Source organism: Macrosteles quadrilineatus, unplaced genomic scaffold, assembly GCF_028750875.1.
Source record: "Macrosteles quadrilineatus isolate MER2022 unplaced genomic scaffold, UCM_ALF_1.0 Scaffold_9__3_contigs__length_116548681, whole genome shotgun sequence".
Taxonomy (NCBI): domain Eukaryota; kingdom Metazoa; phylum Arthropoda; class Insecta; order Hemiptera; family Cicadellidae; genus Macrosteles; species Macrosteles quadrilineatus.
This window is the reverse complement of record NW_026542602.1, coordinates 39,485,187-39,507,214: the sequence shown is the minus strand read 5'-3', so window position 1 is coordinate 39,507,214 and position 22,028 is coordinate 39,485,187. Positions and strand designations below refer to the sequence as shown.

The 22,028-nt window shown below is 41.5% G+C and overlaps 1 protein-coding gene across 4 annotated transcripts in view; it reads right to left on the bottom strand.

Annotated features, from left to right (window-relative positions):
• Positions 1–5,433: 5,433 nt before the first annotated feature.
• The window catches only part of LOC129002125 (putative 3-phosphoinositide-dependent protein kinase 2), a 139,717-nt gene continuing 123,122 nt past the window's right edge, over positions 5,434–22,028 (bottom strand). For 2 of the 4 annotated variants that reach the window (XM_054429713.1, XM_054429715.1), the window contains 3 exons: positions 8,805–9,044; positions 7,354–8,454; positions 5,434–7,077 (listed from right to left, as the gene is read on the bottom strand). In XM_054429713.1, the coding sequence (XP_054285688.1) occupies positions 6,802–7,077; positions 7,354–8,454; positions 8,805–9,044 (1,617 nt within the window). In that variant the 3' untranslated portion in view covers positions 5,434–6,801. Of the gene's footprint in view, positions 7,078–7,353; positions 8,455–8,804; positions 9,045–10,983; positions 11,101–19,404; positions 19,571–22,028 lie in introns of those variants that run through there. The other 2 variants (XM_054429712.1, XM_054429714.1) reach the window with 2 other exon arrangements.

Below are 22,028 nucleotides of genomic sequence, written 5' to 3'. Positions count from 1 at the left end.
GTTCAGTCTGAGCCATGATAATTGCTTGAACATGATTTGGGAGACGATGTAACCAGAGTGCTCAAAGGATGTTGTCCTGTAGTTTTGCATGAAGTGAGTAGGTGACGTAAGAACTGCGTTGGCTTAATTTGTCCTCATTGCTGGTCAACTAATGGACAAGCTGATTTTCACTAGCAGACAGCCTCTAGATAAGCTTTGAACAACAAGCTGATTTTCACTAGCAGACAGCCTCTCGATTAGCTTCGAACAAAGTACTGTGTAACAATTTGATGCAGGCGGATTTACAATTAATGTCTTTCACCTCCACTGCATAACGTGTTACAAACTAAGAAAAGGCAGAGTGGAACCAAGTGTCATTGGTTGTGATGCCTGAGATAGCGAACTGGGAATCTACCTGAGCAAATCATAGACTAGGTTGATCGGCCAAAAAGGTGGAAGCTTTATTGCAACTTGATGAACAGATACATTAACAGAGTTGTTGTGTGGCTGAACATTGGTAGAAAGTTCATTTTGTTGCTATCTTAGATTAGGTAAGTGAGCTTCGATATCTTCAAGCGAAATAGAACTACCTGAACTATTGAGAAAGGAATGTCAGTCTTGTTGTTGTTGTTCAGGTTCACCAATATATATAGTGATATCTACATTAAATAGCACACCGCTATAAACATAATGCGAACGTTAAACTGACAAAAAAATAATGAACTTCATGTATATCATAACACTAACAGAAACAATTAGCAAAAGAAAACATTAACAATAAACCAACAGCTGTTCCTAAATAAATATTAAAATGGCTGGCAAAGTTGACATAATCCAAAACAGTTGGAGTAATTACCTTAACCGGCCGCAGCCGAGTATAAAGTTTCTTTTTTCAAACCTGTTCCAGTCTTTAAGCTTTTTCTTTATATTAACTACTAAGGGCCGGCGCGCACTATCCCGACCACGACCACGACCACGACTCCGACTGGTTTTATAATAGTTTTATAATAGGAATAAATGGAACAGCGCGCACTGGTCGACTGGTCGGACCCTGGTCGGGCCCTGGTCGCACGACCAAAATTTTCCAGTTTGGTCGGGCCCGACCCGCTGGTCGTTGCAGCCAAAAATAGCACACAATGTAATGGGACGACGCGCACTACCCCCGACTTGCCTCCGACCCGACCAGTACACCACTCAACCCCCAGTATTCCTAGATTAATCAAACGGTAAGCACTAGTTTTTTGCGCCGGTCTGTGAAGTGACTCATTTGGTAAAATGTCGCAGGATTTTGACACTTTTGAAACCTGTCTTCATATTGACGTAGCTCATCATAAAATGTTGCAAAATGCCCTTTCAGACCTAACAGTTAACATTGGATATACCCAGTATAGTGTCTTCTTCCGCTTAACGTACTTACAATACAAATGCACCATAACAACTACTTCTTCAACAATCATCTTGACACTGAAGTTTGTAAAACATTCGTTGCCTTGGTCGGGTCGTGCCCTGGTCGCATGGTGAATGACAACCACTGGTCGGGCGTTTGGTCGTGGTCGTGGTCGTGGTCGGGATAGTGCGCGCCCGGCCTAACTTTTGTAAGCTTTAAAAATCATTAAAAACCCCATTACTGTAACTTGTTATAATAATTTGATGAGGCAATACTCCTCTTTTGAACAAAAATCTCTACTTGGACTTTAACTCAATGAGACAAAAACCAAGATGTATAAGGTTGACCAATGACGAACTGTGTACTGTGCAGGGCGCAAAAACAATAATGTACAGTAAGGTACAGGAGTTAAAACCTGGCACATATCTTAAAAGGACAGATAGGGATGGTGAAATGGGCTATCTTAACATGGACCTGCTATAATGTACAGTCATACCACTAAGAAACATTAGATTTACCTTTGTTGTTGTTGCCTGAGGTATTGAAGATTAGATGTTTGTGTCACACTATGCATTTCACCACCTTATGTGGCACCTTCAAGGGTCTTCTTGTGATTTCATCTTCTTTGTCACATTCTCTATTCAACCATTTCACACACTAACAGTTGCTGAGCTGCAACACTAAAAGGCCTGTTAAGAGATACCATCCATTAAGAGACTTTGAACATGATTCCTACATAGTGTACTAGTGTACAAGTGTACTAAGAATGTAAACCCCTCTTTGAATAATTGCTCCTGTGTGACAACAGCAAAACTTTATTGAAAATAATTTATGATGACCAGTCCAAATGAATATTGTATGAAGATTAAATTAAACTTGAACAACAGTGTCTGAATTATCTTACCTATCAAGCTGCTGTAAAATCAGAAAGCCAGATAGGAACACATAAAATAATGAATACCCTTTGTGAACATAAATTTAACGAATTGTCTTTGTGCCATCTAGGGACATAAAATTAAAAAATGAATCAGTCCCGAGTCAAGGTATTTCTGTGCCCGCCTACGGTAATAGCATTTCCCTATGGGCGAATTATCTAAGGCCTCTTTAATGCACAACGTTTTCGGTCAAACAAAATCCATGTCTCTTTTATGCAGATTCTCCGCCGAGCGGAATCCGCTGGTTTTTTTTTATACCCGCAGTGGGAGGTGTCAGTGCTGCCAACTTTGTTCATTTGGCTATCGTCAGTGACCCAAGATGGATACTTGTTTATTGGTTTATACTTATTTGTGTGTAAAGAAAAATAGACAACAGAAGAAAATAGCCTACGAAAATTCCCATGTCAGTCCTGGGAATACAAAAGTCATATTATTCCTACGAAACAGTAAGATTGTATTGTTCTGCGAATTTAATCAAAAATGTAATTCACGCCCAGTAATTTTTTTTCCAATTACATCTCTTTATTTGTACTCTTCAATCCATTACAATGAATAATGATTATCCATCTACAATGATTAGGCGATTTTAATGCTGTGGATGACAGAGCGTAGGGTAGGTTGGCAGCGCTACATTCCGCCCGACGGAAAACACAGTTGCATAGTAGGGTTCCATTCAATCCTATGCAAAAAAATGCCCTGACGAAACGCCGAAACTCGGCGGAGTGTATGTCCTTCGCCTACTCCGGACGGAACGCTGAAACGCGACGGAGATTCCGTCATGCATAAAAGGGTCCCATTTAATCCCAAGTTAAAACACTCCCAGACGGAACGCCTAATAGATTCCACCCGACGGAAAACGTCGTGCATAAAAGAGGCCTAAAAGAAACAATTTAATCAAGTTAGTTTCTCCTTTGTTAAACTCGTTCATTTCAATCCATTTGTTAAAATTGTTACAGATTTTTTAGTAAAAATAAACATAGTTGAAGTGAGCCACTCTCAGTCCAAACCTAAAATCCTAATTCCTGCCAAATAAGTGGACTTTTTAACCAAGTCAAACTGACAGGACGACTTATTTTAAGCTGTAGAGTTGTTTTTACGTCAACTCTCATTGACTTGAACTACCTAAATTCGTATGGTCGCCATTTCATGTGAAAGTAGGCAACAAACAATGAAGAGTATTGAATTTTTGACATAAGCGCAATTCCGTCACAGGCTCATACAACTGTTATTTTTTTATAAAAAACAAACTTCTAATTCCATTTAGATGGGATGTCAACTTCAGTACAGTACAATGCTCTCCTAAATTTAAGTCAAATGCTGTAGGGGTGAGTGCACTAGTGAATGACCGTTTAAGGTTGACTTTCTAGTCGAAAACAACATGGGAAAATATACTACTCAGCTACATTGTACGAAATCGTTGATATGTATTGCCCATATTTCCCTGTACTTTCCAATGATACAACTTAATGTATTATGTAAAAAAAATTGTCGAAAAATACAATTTTTTGCACATAAATCATCGCACCAGTGAATGACCGCATATTTTATAACAATTTTAAAATTGTATTAAACCTCCTCCTTTTCACCGAATAACCCCCGTTCAAGATTTTTGCATGGAAGCTGAAAACCCTGTAGTGAAAAATAACGATATCAGGGACGTTAAAATATAGGTTCTAGAAATATAGGTTCTAGTAAAAGATCACTGTTTATCTAGGAAATGACCGTAAGATTTAACTCGCATTCAAACTTTTGTTATAGTGTATCCGCATAATTTTTAACAAATTTTTTTGTTGTTTGTTGTTTTTTTTCCTAGCAATCGCTTACTCCATCAGAAAGCATTGTCATTAATATCAATAAAGAAAATTGACCTAAATCCAGTTAATGACTGAAACGGTCATTCACTGGTTATACCCTAATTTGTGAACCAGTAATTGACCGGCTGTTTAAATATACAATTGGTTTGGATTTTGATCTTTAAATGAGTACAGAATTGTACCTTAACGTGTTAACTATGAATTACATGTAATATATTACAGTTCCAATCAATAATTAGGGAACCGTAACAAATTACAACCAACCATGTTTGTGCGAGACGCCATAGTGGGAAGCTTAAAAACGAACTTTTTGAAACATCAAATTTTGTTTATGTTACAAAAGGATGATTGACACATTCTTTTTTAATCAGCCACAGAGTGAATTTAAGCAAGACATCAAAGTTACTTTTAAACACGTTTGTAATGGGCTAGGAAATACAGAAAGCCTGATTTGAGGTTTTTTATACTAATCGGTCATTCACTGGGGAGTGGTCATTCACTGGTGCACTCACCCTATATAGTATGCTTTTAAACGGTCTGTTTTAACAAGTTGGGGACATCGGTTTAAAAACCATTTGGACTGGCCTCGGTCCCGAGGAGTCCGGATAAGAGGGAATCTACTGTATCCAAAAGTCAACAATGATATTAACTATGAAATCTGTTCTCATCTGATGTGCTTGTTCGACCAAGTCATCAAGAATTGATGGTGTAAACTGGAACTCGTGCCATATAGTACAGTTCAATCCAAACTATTTTGACTGAGCCATATAATTTTTTTAAATTGACTTGTGGCATAGCTGTAGTTTACATGTATGTAACTAGTTGATACATGTCTCGAGCTTTTCTTTGGTTGGCACAAATATTAACCATGACTAGTAATCATTGCTCATTATAAAACCAAATTCTTGGACTTTCTCACAAATGATTCTCCTACACAAAAAAAAAAAAAAAAAAAAAACATAAACAAACAAAACAAAGTATGAAACAATCATGACTTCTTATGTTGAAATATTTGATACAATTTATCAGCTGGCTGATGTAAATGTGCCAGGAAAATTTGAAACCAGTGACACACCAAGAAAAATGCTTGGTCACTGATCAGATAGACTGTCGCTTAAGATTTATATGGTATTTGTATCTTCTATTTTGTATTAGCCTTCATTGGTCTAGATATTTTATCCATATTTGTATGTATGTTTTTCATATTCATTCAGACTAGTATTCACCATGATGTCATCAAAGGTAAGTGAGTAATTGTAATATACGATAATTTCTTGAATGTATGAATTACCAGGATTTTGGAAAGATAAGACATGGATAGTGGAATAATCTATTTTAATAATTCAACTGCAACCTAATACACAACTCATACAAAGATAATACTGGGCATCTTTAGTTGTACTCATTGTACCAACAACAAACAATCGTGTCTACGTACATCGCTGTACTTTTATAATTATTGCAAATAAGTTGGACTGAGTCTACTCGTCTTACAATTTGTATAACAAAGTGTAGTAACTGAACAAATTTAACTAATTTATAATTACTATAAGCTTCTGCAAAATTAATTCTTTTAGAAGCACCACATAACATAAACATTTGATACAAAATACAATTTACTTTAGTCAGTAAGGAATTAGTCAGGCTTCTGACTAGTCAAGAACGTGTAAAAAACGAGCTATTGAACATATAAATACAGCATCAGGCAAAATTTGTAAACACAAGTAAACATAAATAGGAAAAGACATTAAAAATAAATATAGACCACTTATAAGGCCACATTATTGCATATACTTTCAACATGTAAGGAACCAGAACAGACTGTGCTCGTTTCTTTGGATTGTGAACGGAAATATCAAACTAGAGTATGATCTTCATTCAACTAGATTTTATAATGCAAAATGTCGATGAACAAATGACAAAAACAAACAGTATAATGCAACAATATTTGTAATATTATATTTTATCTATAAGATGTCGCAGTTTGGCATTAGAAGAAAATGGAACAATCAAATAGTAACTAACACATAGTAAAAGGTCTTTGGCCCGACTCAAACAAAACAGTCTTCTTTGAACTCACAAAACAAACATCAGGGATATGTCATCATCATAAATTTTTCCAAATTTGTTCAGTCCAGTAAGTAAGACGTAAAAATATAAATGGAAAAGTTCCTTAGGAATAACAAGATTGAATAACAAGAAATGTAGTATACCGATGTATCGATTCAAACATTCATTCACTCTCATAAATACACACACTAAGTAACTCAGCTAGGAAACTTACGACTGGAGTCGGTGAAAACAAGGAAAACCGAATAAATATCGAGACAATTTATACAAAACAATAAATAATATTTACACATCCAAGGTTTTCTCGTGTTTCTCACCGACTACTTCAGCGCGATCAAATTCATCTATACATAAATTAGGATTAAATACATCTCTCCAGGAGGCTCAACTAAATACTCGATTAACAATAAATATAACAAACAACATCAAAAAGTCAATAGTAATTATTCTAGTCCAAAAGAAATCACTAATATCATCAGTGGCAATAAATAAAAGTGGCTGCGCACTATTGTAAATCTAATTGCATTGACAAGCGTCCGCACTTGAGTCTCTAGTGTACGTGTGTGACGCGCATTAACTAAATATCACAGAGTTGAGAGCCTAAGTGGCCTAGGGGTTATGAGGAGACGGCCTTCTGTCCGAACACCGCTTGGTGCATCTCGTCGATGGCCTTGATCCACTCAAGAGCGTCAGAGTTGGGGTCCTCCATGCTGTAGGTCCGCTCACCCCGAGTGTCCTGACAGTGGAGGTAGAAGTTCTTGAATGTCCTGGGCTCCAGCTTCAGCTCAGGCGTCCACCTGATCTCTCCCTTCAGTTGTCCTGTGTAGGGGTCTGCGTAGTACAAGTGGGGTCCCAGTGTGAGGAACAGCATACGTCTGCGTGCAAACAGGCCCTGCGCAACAACACAAACACTCGTCAGTACAGTTGCAAGACAATGCTGAACAATTTCAATTAATAGTAATGACAAAGACAAAAATAGACAAATCTTCAGACGATGGAATTTTGTGACTACAGTAAAAATCTTTTTAAAGTCTTCATTGTGACATTACAACAGCTATAATATTTATCGATCAAAAAATAAAGCTCTGCAAACTCTATTGCAATAATGTTTTCTCTCAATCATAAGGATATCAAAACAATTTCACTTCAGTAAAGTAGGCCAACTCACCGAGTTAAGTTTTCTCTTCTCGATGAGCCCCTGTTTGAGGATGAGGTTGCCCTCCACCAGGGTGTGCCACTTGTTCTCCTGTTGCTGCTGCTCCAGCCGTCGTCTGATCTCGTCCTCAGTCAGGCCCTGGACGTAGCTCTTCTTGCGGGTCGGCACAGCTGCAGGTACAGGCGCAGGCGTAGTGTCCAGACCAAGCAGTCTTGACAACTGTCCACGGTCCAGGCCAGGCTCCAGATGGTCAGGCACCCAGTGGTCGTGGGATGTTGGGGGTGGCAACGCAGGTGGCACAGTCGAACTCAGCTCATCCCACAACACACCGGAAAAGAACGGGTGGTTCTTGAGGCTCGGGTATCCTTCAGGGTCCGAAGCTCCAAGCCTGTTGGTGGGATCCAGCACTAACAGCTTTTGGATGAGATCTCTAGCGACAGGGTCAAAGTTCTCTGGAAACTCATAGTCCAGTTTCTGGATCTTCTGGAAGATGATGTACTCACTCCTGGACTGGAAGGGTGGAGTTCCGGCGAGCATCTGGTAGAGGACACAACCCAGGGCCCACAGATCTGAACTGAAAGAAGCACTCTTGTCTCTCAGCAGTTCGGGGGAGATGTACTGAGCTGTCCCTACAAAGCTGTTCTTGCGCTCCCTCATACTTTGCTCGTCATCTGACTCAGTCTCAGAGGTGGGGCTGTGCACTATCTTGGCGGACCCAAAGTCGGTGATGAGAACGTGCATGTTCTCGTCTAGCAGGATGTTCTCAGGTTTGAGGTCTCTGTGGATGACGTTGTTGACACGTAGTTGCTCCAGAGCAGACACTATCTCAGCGGCGTAGAACCTAGCGCACTCTACGCTCATCTGCTTGGCCCGGTTAATGTGTGCCAGCAGTTCTCCGTTCTTGGCGTACGACAACACAAAGTACAACCTCTCTGCGTCTTGGAACGTACAGTACAGTTTGACAAAGAACGGTGTACCACTTTCACTCAGGATGTTAAGAACCTTCTTCTCTCGCTTGACATGTTCCGTCTTCTTTTCACGAATCAAGTGCATCTTCTCACACACCTTGATGGCGTAGTCTCTACTCGTGTGAATGTCTTTGGCTAGGTAGACCTGAAACACAACATACCAATTTGTTAACAATATACAAACTTTTTGAGAAAAGTAACTAGTCCTAATGATAAGACACTGTTAGTAGTCAAGAGTAAGTCATGTTAGTTACCGATACATTCACGAGTGAAGAAATCATACTCATCATCATACTTTGTACAATCGTACTTGTTAGGCATGACAACAAATGTTCAGTTTTAGTAAAGCTCAAGTACACTTTTAGATGGATCAAAACAAATATGATGGGGCAAAATAGTGTCCCATTTACCAACTCTAATTAAAATTAATATATTGAAATACAACAGCTGACTGTACACTTAAATTTATAACATTAATTTGAAATGGAAACTTACAGTTGAAAAACTGCCTTCGCCAATTGTCTTGCCGAAGATGAAATCTTTGGCAGTTCTCTTGGCGGGGGTAGACGGTGCTACCTGCTGGGGCTGCGGCTGCTGTGGCTGTGAGCCGTTGACCATGGCGGGGGCAGGGGTGTGCGGCGTTGGCGGCACTCTAGGAGGGGGCGGTGGTACACCGTTACACGGCTTCTTGGTGTCCGGGGGCATCACCACAGTCACTGGCAGCGTAGACACCCTCTGTAACAAACACAGGATACATTAGATCTCCACAGCACATTACAATGACACACAGCTTCATTATTCATCATAATCTTCCATACTTAACAAGTTACGGCTTTTAAGATTTTCATTTTATATGAATATAGAACGTTCTCTATTGTCGAATCTTCGAGTACAGTCCAGTCAACAATTGTCGACGGTTTGGCCTGCATTAGTATAGTGTGATTGTTGACGGAAAGCGGCTGGCTGAGGGGTCGACCCTACTCACACACACGCAGGCCTCACACACACAGACGCAAGGGATTAGGACGGACGTGGGACGGACCATTGTCCTGCCACTCGAGTCATCGGTGGCTCACGGAAATTAAATTATCAATTTTTTTAATTTTACGTTTGTTATAAAATCTGGTAACGCTTTTGACTTCAGCTCAAAATGCTTAGTAAAATGATACCAAACAATATATATTTTGCTTACAAAGTGTAAAAGCTACGAATATTTTAACACGTTTTATTAGCTAGCTCCTTGTCATAATCATTTCGTGTTTGGACTCATTTTTCATTGAATCAAACAACAAATTTATCAATACTAACCATTTTACTGTATATCTAACATCAAATGAATTGCAATTTTGAGGTATCATACAACAGATGTTATATTTCTACTTAGTGAATAGGGGATCGGGGCTTTCAGGCAATTAGGACGGTGGTGAGTGTGCGTGCGTGAGTCGGGTCCCTCGCAGGTAGGGCTGAGCTCCACCCGCACTCCGGTAAAAATCAGACTATAGGAAACTGTGTCAAAACCGTCGGTCGCAGACAGCTAATTTTAAAAATTGACCGGCGTCCAATGCGTCGCGGCCGAAATAGAGCCTCCCGCCGCCAAATGTCACTAATGAATAGTTCAAATAAATACTGATGGCCAGACGGAGCGCTGACCCTTCCCACGGTCTGCGGCGTCACAGGAAAACCCGGCGGAAACCGCGGGACCTCCGGCCGTTTGGCGGGTAAATATAAACACCGACCCGGGGACAAACAGCAAAACAGCCGACCGTTGACTTGGAAGCTACACCTCCGTGGTAGTAGGTAGAGATAAGGTTGTGTGATGTAACATGGCGGCGTCGATATGCCAGATAATTGTTCAATTGCGTGGTGTTGGCCGTGGCTGCGTCTGCAATGATTGCCCCATCGCACATCTGTGGCGCCGCGCCGACCTCGGAGCGTTCAGTATACTGTGTACTGCACCACGACAAATAAATGTAACCAGCACACCCCCAAATGATTAATCGCTTTTCAGAAGATAAAACTCACCTAAAAAAATCAAGTAAAAACGTCGGGAGTGTTCGTAAAATTACAAATAATAAGGTAACACTTTAAAATTAAAAACAATATTTATCAAATAAAAAATTTAAGTTGCTACGTATAATTTTATTACAATAATGTGCAAAAATCTAAATTGTTTTTCATTAAAATCCTACTTTGGCTTGGGCAAAAGCTACTATTGGTAAAAAAATTCATTTCTTGTTAAGAAACTAAAAAACTTGCAGTAGCCTATGCCTAATTATAATTCAGCTAACAATAATTAGTATGGTAATTTATTGAAATACCAGCCAATAAAATAAAAGTCTGTATTGTAAAATATTTATTTGTAAAAAAACTGGTGAAGGAGACCAAAAACTTGCGTTTCTAAACGACATGGTATATTAAAAAAAGCAAAAACTTGTGCTTACCAAAAGCTAGATTTTAAGCAAAAAAAACTTCGCAAACTGTTGTAAATTCTAGATTCAAATACATTGTCGATGAAGAACTTCTAGAATACGATCAAGCTAAAATCGTTCAAGTCGACTACCTAATCGAGAATAACAAATTCTCTATAGTAATTTACATAAACTATTACGCAACCGTGAATGACACAAAGACGGTAAAATCGAAAGTAAGAAAAAGGCGAAGGAGAAAGTCTTACCATGGGCGAAAACCTGAATATTCCCATCTGCGATGATTTGGGAAAGTCACAATCGCGGATTCACACAAACACAAACACTTGTTACACTACATTAACCGATGGTTGAGTAGCGACTGACTGAGGAGTGGAATGACACTGAGGAATAAAGTGGAGTGGAGGTGGTTGTATGTAGTGGGGGCTTCACAAGGCCGAACCGCGCGTTCATACCACACTACCACAACCACAACTATACACACACACACACTACCAGTCTCTGTACTGTACAGCGGTTACGTCACTATCACTCAGGCCCACATACTGCACTCGGAAAACGTTACATTGGGCAGTAAAAGTTCACAATGGGCAATTCAGATTCTGCGTCCCTTTTGCATGACGATTGATTTAGGTACTTAAAGGACATTTACTTGAGCGTGTATACTGCGATCATCTGTTACAGTGGGCAAAGACAATGGGTGAAAAATGATAATCGTAATTTAGATACCTACGTTTTTACGTAGGTTGTTCTAGTCGTACGTAGGTTGACAAATTTTGTCTCACTTAAGACAAGCATGTTTTGCTGCTTAACCGACAAAGCTTTATCAGGAATTCAATGTCCCAAACGTTTTCGTCAACACTGAAGAAGGGGTTCCTTGTACCAAAACATATTGTTGACGTCGGACAGATTGAACAATACATCAAGTGCGATGTACTGTAGTGTGGACTGACCCTTCACGTCGTGATAACTGATAAGATCACGGACACACGTCGTGGTAGTGCCACTCTTGTTGACATATGAACGCTAATTGCTTACAATGTTGCCGTCGTCTGCTCACTTTACATTCATACGGTAAACGACGTGCAAATGTTCAACACAACTGCAAATATATTTCGAACAACCCAAGATTTGTTTAACATTATATACGTCAGGGGTCAGAGAAATTAGTTTCTCAAGCACTCAAATTAGCGATGGTTAAAAATGACTCAAACTGTAAAACGACAAATGAATGAATGACAACGAGATAACATGAAATTTTAAGCGATTACTTCACCCCAAACTGGGAATGAATGAAACGTTATCTTATCGAATTGAAATGTAATCACTCACGAACCGATCCACTTTCCTAAGATAACGGGGGAATCTGATACTTTGTCTGTACTTTTGTAAACTTCAACAGTAACTGAAATGTGAGAAAAATTGAAACATTTTAGACAAGATTAAACAAAACCGAATGCCAAGGTGTCAGGGGGGAGCAGACGCTGAGTTGAGATGTCTGCTTGTGATTGTTTGGTTCGCACATTCCTGCAAGATGAGATCACTTCCTGCACGTGAGCTAAACGGGCTGAAAAGCGTCTAGACTCTAGACAAGCTCCATTGTGTGACCCGGTGTCTACAGATTGCATATGTGTGTGTGTGTAGGTAAAGTGCGTACGGCGCGTGCTCCAGCCCAATCAATACTACAGACACTAGACACAGGCCCGCCACGCCCCGCCGCCGCCGCCGCACGACGTAACCCAAATATCAACCTGGCCTACATTACAGGCCTACACTACACTACATCCACCCAACACCCAGCCTTTGACAACCCGCCTATCTAAATTAATCTTTTGGTTTAGCGTTCAGCGTTTCCCTTGAGGTTTTCAACGTAAAACGTTCTTTTGTACCTATAGAACATTGCGTCGTTTAAACTGTGATGGGGTTGGGGAAAACAGTCTTGTGTAATGGATATGGAAAGTATACAAATACATTTTAAGGGTCTAACTCAAGGATAAATTTTCCACCGTTGATACAACCCAAACTGGTGTATCAGTCAAACCCCGTAATCCAGTACAGTGAATGGGTTATAAACTTGTATTACAAAAACATTCCGGTGGTAAAAACATAATTCCGACACAAAACCGTCATTTGCTAAAAGAACACAATCAGTTATCAATGGACGGAAATATCGATCAAATAGTACACAGCAAACAACCCAAGGGAACATCCGTGTTCCGCGTTCCACAGATATAACGATCGGGTTGATTGACGTGGCCATCTTGCAGCGGGCGAGCTGTAGTAGGCCGCGCTACACGTGCAGTTATGGGCCGTAAAACTGCAACTGCATTAGAAGTTAGTGTCGAGTGCACTATAACATCTCAGGGCCGCGCGTGCCGCTAACTGTCCATCGCTGCAAATAGTGCTGACGACCCGTGTGAGCTAAGTTAGGTTATGTTGTAGGCGGGTACAAGGCCACGCAGCCGGATCTGCACTACCACTACCTCGCGAGGGATCAAGGGCACCTCACGGATATGTGTTGTAACATTCTTAGCCTACACAACACAATACTGTACATGTACACTAGAGGAAAGTATACACACAAGTCACAGGTTCAACACACTGCAGCGCAAACCTAAACCTATTACAATAGCCTAATGTGTTTGCCACAACGAAAATGTAGTCAAAAAGGCCAGACAAACATCTGCGGGCCGTCAAAACACAAACAAGCCGAATAAGGAATGTCGACATGGCGTAAACAAGTCAACAGCGAACTCACCTTGCTACACGGACCACTACTAACTACAGCTGTACGAGTATGGACCACTACTACTACAGTAACTACAGCTGTACGAGTATGGACCACTACTACTACAGTAACTACAGCTGTACGAGTATACTGTGTGTGCGCCGCCGCGCAGACTACGTCACCGCCACGACGTCACCGCGCCAGCTGATAACGAGTGACTCGTGCGCAATGACGTCACAGTGCACAGTGCGCGTACTGATGACGCTGCAAATCACTGGACGCGTCGCGCAGTGGGCAAAGGTGATACTGTATATCGCAACCTCAATAATAGGGCCACCTGCAGTGCGAGACGAAAGCGATTCTTTGTAACAAACTGCGTGATATGGCGGGGTAAATTGAGCGGGTAAGTGTGGGTGAATGCAGGATTCCCGGGAAGGAGTTGTAAACACGACAGGAATAGTGTATAGTCAACACGTGGCGAGCGCGTAGGCGGTTATTTCTGTAACGGATCAAGGAATGACGTCAACCAGCGTCTAGACGCCACGGGCTTCTCTCCCACGTCAGTGTCAGATAACACTAGTTACGGTAACTCAAGCACACTCGATGATCTGTATGAACGATTCACACCTATCAGGTGTGGACCAGGTGCAATTGTTATCACAAGCGGCGCCAGTGCAGCTTGCACAACACATCACAGGCGCGCCTTCCACGAACACTAAACACCCACTCCACTACTGGGGCTTTCCCGGAGCTTTCAACTTCAACAAACAGTTCTCGGAGCTATAATCTAGCGAACATTACACTGTTTAACTCGCAACTATACTGATTCAGAGGAAAACTTGTTTTCAAAACACATTAAGGCTGTTTGAAGAAGCAGGCGAAACAAACTTGAGGTTGACGACTTGATAATGTGAACGTCAGCAAAACAGTGACAAACAGCTGGCATAAGTGAAAACAAGTCGAGGCAACCAGGTACTGTATACACTAGAGTCTATCTTGACCAACACCAGCCTATGGTCAGATTAAAACGTTTACTGGGACGTAATACACCTCCGAGTATAAACTGGTAATTGCGAGTCAAGATGATTTTCCTCGTCATAAAACTATTGCACAACAATGCAGAAAATTACGTGCGATGAGGTAAAGTATCGTACAAACTACTGTATTGGAGCCGAGTGTCGGGTGTCGGCAGCGGCGGCGTCTTCCCGCGCTCCTTCTTTGTTGCTATTGACCCCAGCCCCGGGTGTGATGCCCCGGCGACGCGCCTCACAAAAGCGTCCTTCGGCGCGTACTGCCTTGAACTTGGCGGCTCCCCCCTACATCCGACTGTCCGGGCCCTTTGTGGCTCACCAGCCCACGTGGCGCACCGTGGCGGGAAACTACGACGGCCTCACAACCTGTAGGACTACTCGTATCTAAACATTCTCACCAGTGACTGTTGCTGCCGTGATCTAGTATGTTCGTAAGTAATTGTCACTAGTATAGAAAAGGAGAAGAAAGAGTATATCACTGTCACATGCGTGCATGTACAATATCCGATAGAAAGGTACGTTTGAGAGGTCTGAGGGTGAGGTAACGCTGCACCGGGTGTCCCACATACTGAGACTGGAGATATTGGGAGCAATGCCAACCACACTCACTCACCGACACTGTAGTCTGAGTCTGACCAAACATGAGTGTACTGCAACAACAGACTATGCTGGGAAAGTGGCACTACACGAGACATCCAACAATGTAAACCTTTCAACACTCACCAGGCACACAGACAGAGGAGCACAAGTCACCGCCGCTGTGACCTAAATACTTCACCAATCTAGGCCACGCTGTATTAGTATTACCAAACCGCTGCGCCTGCACTAGTCCTACTTAGATAATCACGTACAATTGAGCTGTACAAACACCTGTACTAACACTTTCGCCTCTCCCACAAGTTATACAACCGCCCCTCCACAACAACTCGGCGGAGAAATTGTCTGCGGCGTAGTCCTTTCTGTTGAGTCTAGAACATTCTTCATCGCCAGCTGTGAATCAACGGGGGTAGCGAATATTGTTAATTGATGATTAGGTCACACTCACGTTAAAAAAGTGAAATAAGCTTATTAGGTAGTTTAAAACTTTCGACAACAAGTATTGTGGTTGCGTAACATCGAGTAGTGTTCGATCCATCTATCAAAACACGATGAATTAAACATCAGTGGTGAGGGAACGACAGATATCATACTTGAAACACAACAAATCAAAACAACGAATTGAAGAGACAAACAAACAAAAGTCAACGAATGTCGCGATCTGTCAGAGACACAACTGCGCACAAGGGCATGACATCAGCTGTCATCCTTCCCGTCAATGTCAACTGCGCAACCTCCAGCTCGGAACCGGAAGCAATACCGCCATCCGGTAACGCGGTAGTTCTCAATGGTTCGAGATATTAGTGTTTGCCACGCAAGGCGAAGGCGAGCAGTGAGCAGTCGAAGTAGATGGATGGCACGCGACTGTCTCGTACAGTCTACAGTCTGCCTCGTAATAAACCTTTTGAAGTGGCTGATGCATCGCCGCGTCGGAGGTGCCAGACTCTGCTATTTATACGCTAGGTGGAGGTGTGTGTGTGAGTCACCACAGCGTTGGCGAGGCGCCGCACCGTGTAGTATGTCCAGTGTCCGGACACGGTCTGCCTCCGACGACAACGGAGAGTTCGCTGACTCCATAGTCTGTAGCCTACCTGTGACATCGTCTACCAGTGAAAGGTGCGCCGCCGTAAGAGCACCACTTTCTCAGCCGTCGCGTCGTGACCACCATCCACCGTTTCTGGGAACAGACAATCGAGGCAAACCACAATCGTGGAGAAGTCAGAAATAAACAAACGAGGTCACCCAAACACGCCGACAGTAAAATTCGATCTGGCGTGCATCACTCAAAACTCGGCCGCCAATCTAACTATAGATCGTCCTCCCACGAAAATGACGATGCAAACATCATCCATCACAAGGCAAACCAGGGAAGTAGGGATTAGTACGGCAGTATACTACAAGTCGAGGTCTAGCATCTAGAACGGTCCTTGTAAACACAGAGGTTGCAGCGCCATCGCTACGAACTTGGCAAAGCTCGCGGGCGATCTACTTTGATGGATGCACCATTTGTAAATTTAATCTTTCCAGCTAAATCCGTCGTTCGGTGAAATGTAATATGCAGTAAATCAACCCGAGTGGAACATTAAACTGCGTAGTTAAAACGGGTCCAAGGCGAGAGTGATGAGCATTGTGGACGTCGTTTGGAGAATACTAGCTCAGAGTTTAAATTTTAAAATAGAGGTAATACTAGAGAATCTATAGCAATTCAAGTTGGAAAGTATTATAAACAGCCTTGTCGTCAAAAGAGTGTCCAGATTTAGAAGAACATGGTGTGTATCACGAATGTAAACAAAGCACCACATCGACAACAGCCTCAGCCTAGCTCAACTCCAACCTAGACACCGTAACCTGAATAGCCTCTGGTTTCACAACATTGAAGGAAAGGCGAGATCGGAATGTCGGTGCCGCGGAGGTATGTAGAGCAAGGAATTACGTCTGTCTGCGGCGTGGCGAGGGCCGCTTTCCCCACAAGGAGGTCACGGATACCGTACACTGTACACCAGGAGAAAGTGTGCGCTTGACGTAACTATCCTGCAACAGACCCTCCCACGCAAACAAACATTCCTGCATCAAGGACTTCACCTTTACCAGCCTTGTACTGAATACCCGCGTCCGACCTTCGCTGTGCAGGACTAGGACACCACTATGGACCATAACAGCGATGCAACTGCGAGCTCAGTCAAAAACATTACACATTGGGATCAGAATATAGTAGCGTTCAGAAGGCATAGTATAGCGCAGGCATATAGTAGTACAGAATCAAGAAGGCATTGTAAATGACAACTAAGGAGCGTAGGTACTCAAAATGGCGTATTGATAGTGAAAACAGTATTTACAGTACTAGTACCGGATTACAAATTATTCGGCTATACGAAAAAAGGGCCACGACCGAAATGTGCGTTTGAAAACGGTAACTTATCGGTATACTCGCGCGGGGAACTGCGATAGAACGTATAAATATTGCAGTGATAGTTTGTAGATAACAGCTCGGTAGTGAGTTCATCGGCCGCGGGGCGCGGGGTGTAACGGTGAGCCAGGTGAGAGGAAGTGCAAGGGTAGTGATGCGGGTGTAGGGTTACAAATTAACACTTTGACACTTCGTCACCTTACTCTCCGTGTACTACACTGTACGGTGTGGGAACATGGCCGGTGTTGACGACCGCTAGTGTTCTCAGCTACATCTGCCCTAGCACCTGGACCAGCAGCAGGTGATAGCCCAGCAGATGCCACACGACACGCGCTGTCTAGACGGCGAGGTAACGTCTCACCACCTGCCACAGATTGAAGGGCATTGCCCAACACCTGGCCTACGTACAATAGCTCTCGCCCCAGCCATTATATCCTACGTACAAAAGACATCTCCTTGGGAGCGCCAGCTGACTCTCCCAGTAGTCTATCTGGAGGTGCATTCCCTGCAGCCCACAACCCGCGTCGTGGACGGAAGTGCCCAGAAAGGCAACGAGTGAGTCAGCCATTGGGCAAGTGACTAGAGGCCGAGGCGTTTCCATATCTGGCAACAGAACAGTCCATTGCCACTTTCACCACAACACGTTGCCTACAATGCTATTGTTCAGAAAATAAACAAAATACGTTCAACTTGCACAACAAGTTATACAACCCTTCAAATTCGTACACAGAATATATTATTGACGTCCAATCCAATGATAAATAAACAATTTAAACTTTCGTCCTGAGCAAAATTTGTTATGTAAATCTATTTCATAACCACAGGCGCGATTCATGCAAACAACTGAACACTTTAAAAATACCCCGTGTAATCTGCAATCAATCACCTGCCATACTCAAGAATATCTCGTATCGGGTCAAGTTTAACCTGTCAATATCATTGAGGTGCTTCGCCGATAAGATTGTGTCTGGGACGTCCAAAATTACACCTTTTATCGCTTTACACACTGATCCTGTAATTTTAGCTTACAGTTAGGGCTGAAAATATTTAAGTAATCAATAATAATCTCATTTCTGTACTTTTCTGGTTTCCGGTATTTATTGTTTCACTACACTTTCTGTTTGTGTTTACATTCCGCACTGCAGCCATGGGTCCGATAAAGATGACCCTGCCTACAGTAAAAACATTGAATAAGTAGGCGACGGGTCAAGTAAACATGCGAGGACTTTGGAACATGTTTACTCTCCGAGGGCTTTATTGGTACTGTATTGGTGTAAACAGAAAACAAGATGTGTAAGAAGAAAAAGTCAGATGTCAGTGGTTCTTATCATTTTAGATACAAGAATAAAAAATACACTGTGTATCAATTTAAATTAAGTTTGATTTAGTCATTATGTTAACTAAAAACGAATACGTATTATCATCATCGTATTTTTAACAAAGTCTTTCTAAAAAGCAAAATTATGGTACAGTGTATCATTGCAAAACAAACTAATAGTGTAAAAATAACTTTAACCCCCCAGGGCGTATAAAAGCTCAGTAACATTGATTTCCACGTATGCTTAATAGTGGTTATGTAAACGAAAATTATGTAAAATACACTACTGTATTATATGTTGATTAAAATTTAAACTGGTCACTCACGTAATAATAAGATATAAATATGACAAATAATTCACGACACAACCCAGCTTACGTAAGTTAGAAATAAATCATCGTTAGTGTAAAAGTGTAAGAAGATATTACCATAGGGTCTAGTTAAAATATTACGAATCCTAACAAAAAACCTAGCATAAAAGCAACACTTTCACGACAACCACGCGAAAACGTAAACAAACAACGCCCGACAGGAAGTAGGATAGAGAGCGTAGCGCGCCATCACACAGTTTAAACATTAAACACCCACCTTGTTGGACAATTTTATGGCCTTGTCGTGTTTAGCGATCCTCAGCAGTTTGGTCAAAGCGTGCGCGAACACTCCACCGTGTCTCCAGAGGTACTTCTTACACGGAGGCTCCATAACGGCACATAACACTACTATAGCACAGTGGCGCGCCAAAAGTGCTGACCGGACGAGGAGTGGCGGGAAACGGGAAACTAACCGTCACCGTCCACACGGTCGCTTCACTTCGCCTCCCCTCCCCCCACTACAGCGTCGGCGCCTACCCCCTCTCCCCCACCACTGCGCTGCGTGTATGGAATTCCTTCCTCTTGTCTCGTCTGCTCCGCTCGTCCGCTCCCACACTCCAGTTTCAATGAAAACGCCCTACAATTGCGTAACTTTTTTATGTTTTAGATACTACAGTAGTAAACTGTACAACTTTTTATGGATGCCTCTATTAATTTGATGTTAAATATTTCGAAATTGTTTTAATAATAACACTAGTGTTTGTTATTATTTCCCATGCATTTTGTGTAATAAACACGTAACTTATCTCTATAGTAAAACTTTTTCAGTATTGTGATTAAAATCATTCATAAAACTTATTATTTTTCGTTTATTCATGTTACAATTATAATGCTGAATCTAATTAAATATAGGCTACAGCAGCTGCATCACATGTATATAGTTTAAAACCCCTTTTCCACATAATTTAGAATATTCCAGTTAATTTTGCAAGCAAACGAGGAAAGTTTACATCAATAATGCTCAACATAGAAAAGTATATTATCCAGGTTATATCCATCTTCGTCTAATTTGATGAGGAAAAACCAGAAAACCCACCAACAAATGGCTCTTGTTGGATTGTGGACGGTAAATAAGGCGGGGAATAGTTCAGGAAACCAACAAGGAAAACAGTCGAGCAATGAAAATACGCGGGAAAATACGGCGCCACAACCACAGGTGAACTGATAAGGTGTTATCATCGCATGTGGTCACGTGTTGGATGGACTGGGATTTGATACTGAGAATAACCTGTATAAACTGCTTAATTATCTACGTAACATACAAACGTACTGTTGAGAATCGAGGAATCTCTTACTAGAAGCGAAGATCGTATGTTTCAATCATCAGGCGTATAACAGTACAGTATCTTAGAAGGGAGAGGATACAAAATGTCCTGAGTTGCGCAAATCGAATAGTTTTATGTCGAAGCCGTCGTACACATTGGGGAATTGTTCAGTGAATTTACTCCTTACGGATACAGATATCACTCTGTACCTCAATGGTATACAAAGCTCCCATATCTGGAGAAATTCAGTACACCTATGTGACAAAAATATCTCTTTGGATACATTCCTTGTCAGCAAGACATACTTCATAGTTTCTTTGGAAGTTGACAAATCATTGATGAAGGTTGTAAAAAGCCGAAAAGGGAGGCTTCGCATATTTTCGTCCATCGATGTACTATGGACTCCCAAGCACATATTACCTGGAATTATTTTGAAGTTAGAAGCCACATGGAGGCGAATACTGTTAGTATTTTCTGTGTTTGGTTAACATTTGCAAGAGTTCATTCTGAAAACCAGTAGTGAGCTGAAAATGGCTTAATGGTGAGTTATTCTTTTAATTTATTTATTAGCCAGTTCTACAGAGAAGTAAGATACTTTGTTTTGAAATCGAATATCAAAACCGTCCAACTCCTATGAACACCAATGTGCAAGTGTAGCTAAAATAACACAAATGCAAGATGACTAAACTATTTACATCGTCTTACAGTTCAAATATAGTATTTTACCCACGATGTTTTTAGCCAAATATGCATTTTCAAGTGACTTACAGAAACATTATGTAGTGGACAAACTATATTTAAACTGCAAGACGAGGTATGTAAATAGTTTAGTCTATACTAAGCAGTTCAGGGGTACAGGACTTGGAACAAGATGCATTCATCGAGTTCCATAACATGTTTACTGTTTTCGTCACTCGAGACAAACAAACACAAGCTGTGGCACATCTTATCACGAATATTTACAATAACTACTCTTGTGGACCAGGAAAAATCCATTTAGCTCAACAGGGTCTAAGTGCACTGACCGATATATTTACGTCCAAGTGCACTGACCAATATATCCAGGCTGTCCATGGGCCGGAATCGAACTATTCATATGAAAATGGAGTAAACAAATGTTATTTAAAATTACATGAGAACAACATGCTACAGTATACTCTCGGTACTGGATTACACGCAGCAAATACAGTCATAACTGAATACGACATAATAATTACACTACAATAACAATGGGTAAGCTAGTTTGCGAATGACGCAGACACACAACACAGTATGGTTATGACGCTGGTTGTATAATTATTGTATCTAACGTCTATTGTGATGGTTTGACTGTTTTCCACATCGGACGAACCGATTACATAAGTAAGCGAGTTACATATTTATGAGGCAGTTAGTCCGAGTGTTTACATTTACTGGCGCCGAGCTTATTACCAGTTTCGTCTAAAATCGTTCAAACTCGGTAATCGCTCTGTTGAAAGTGATGTAACAATGGATTTATTTGAGAGAAAAATGAAAATTTCAGTTTCATGTATCCCTAGAGAGTATTAAGCCAAACCATGCTATATCTTATATTTAG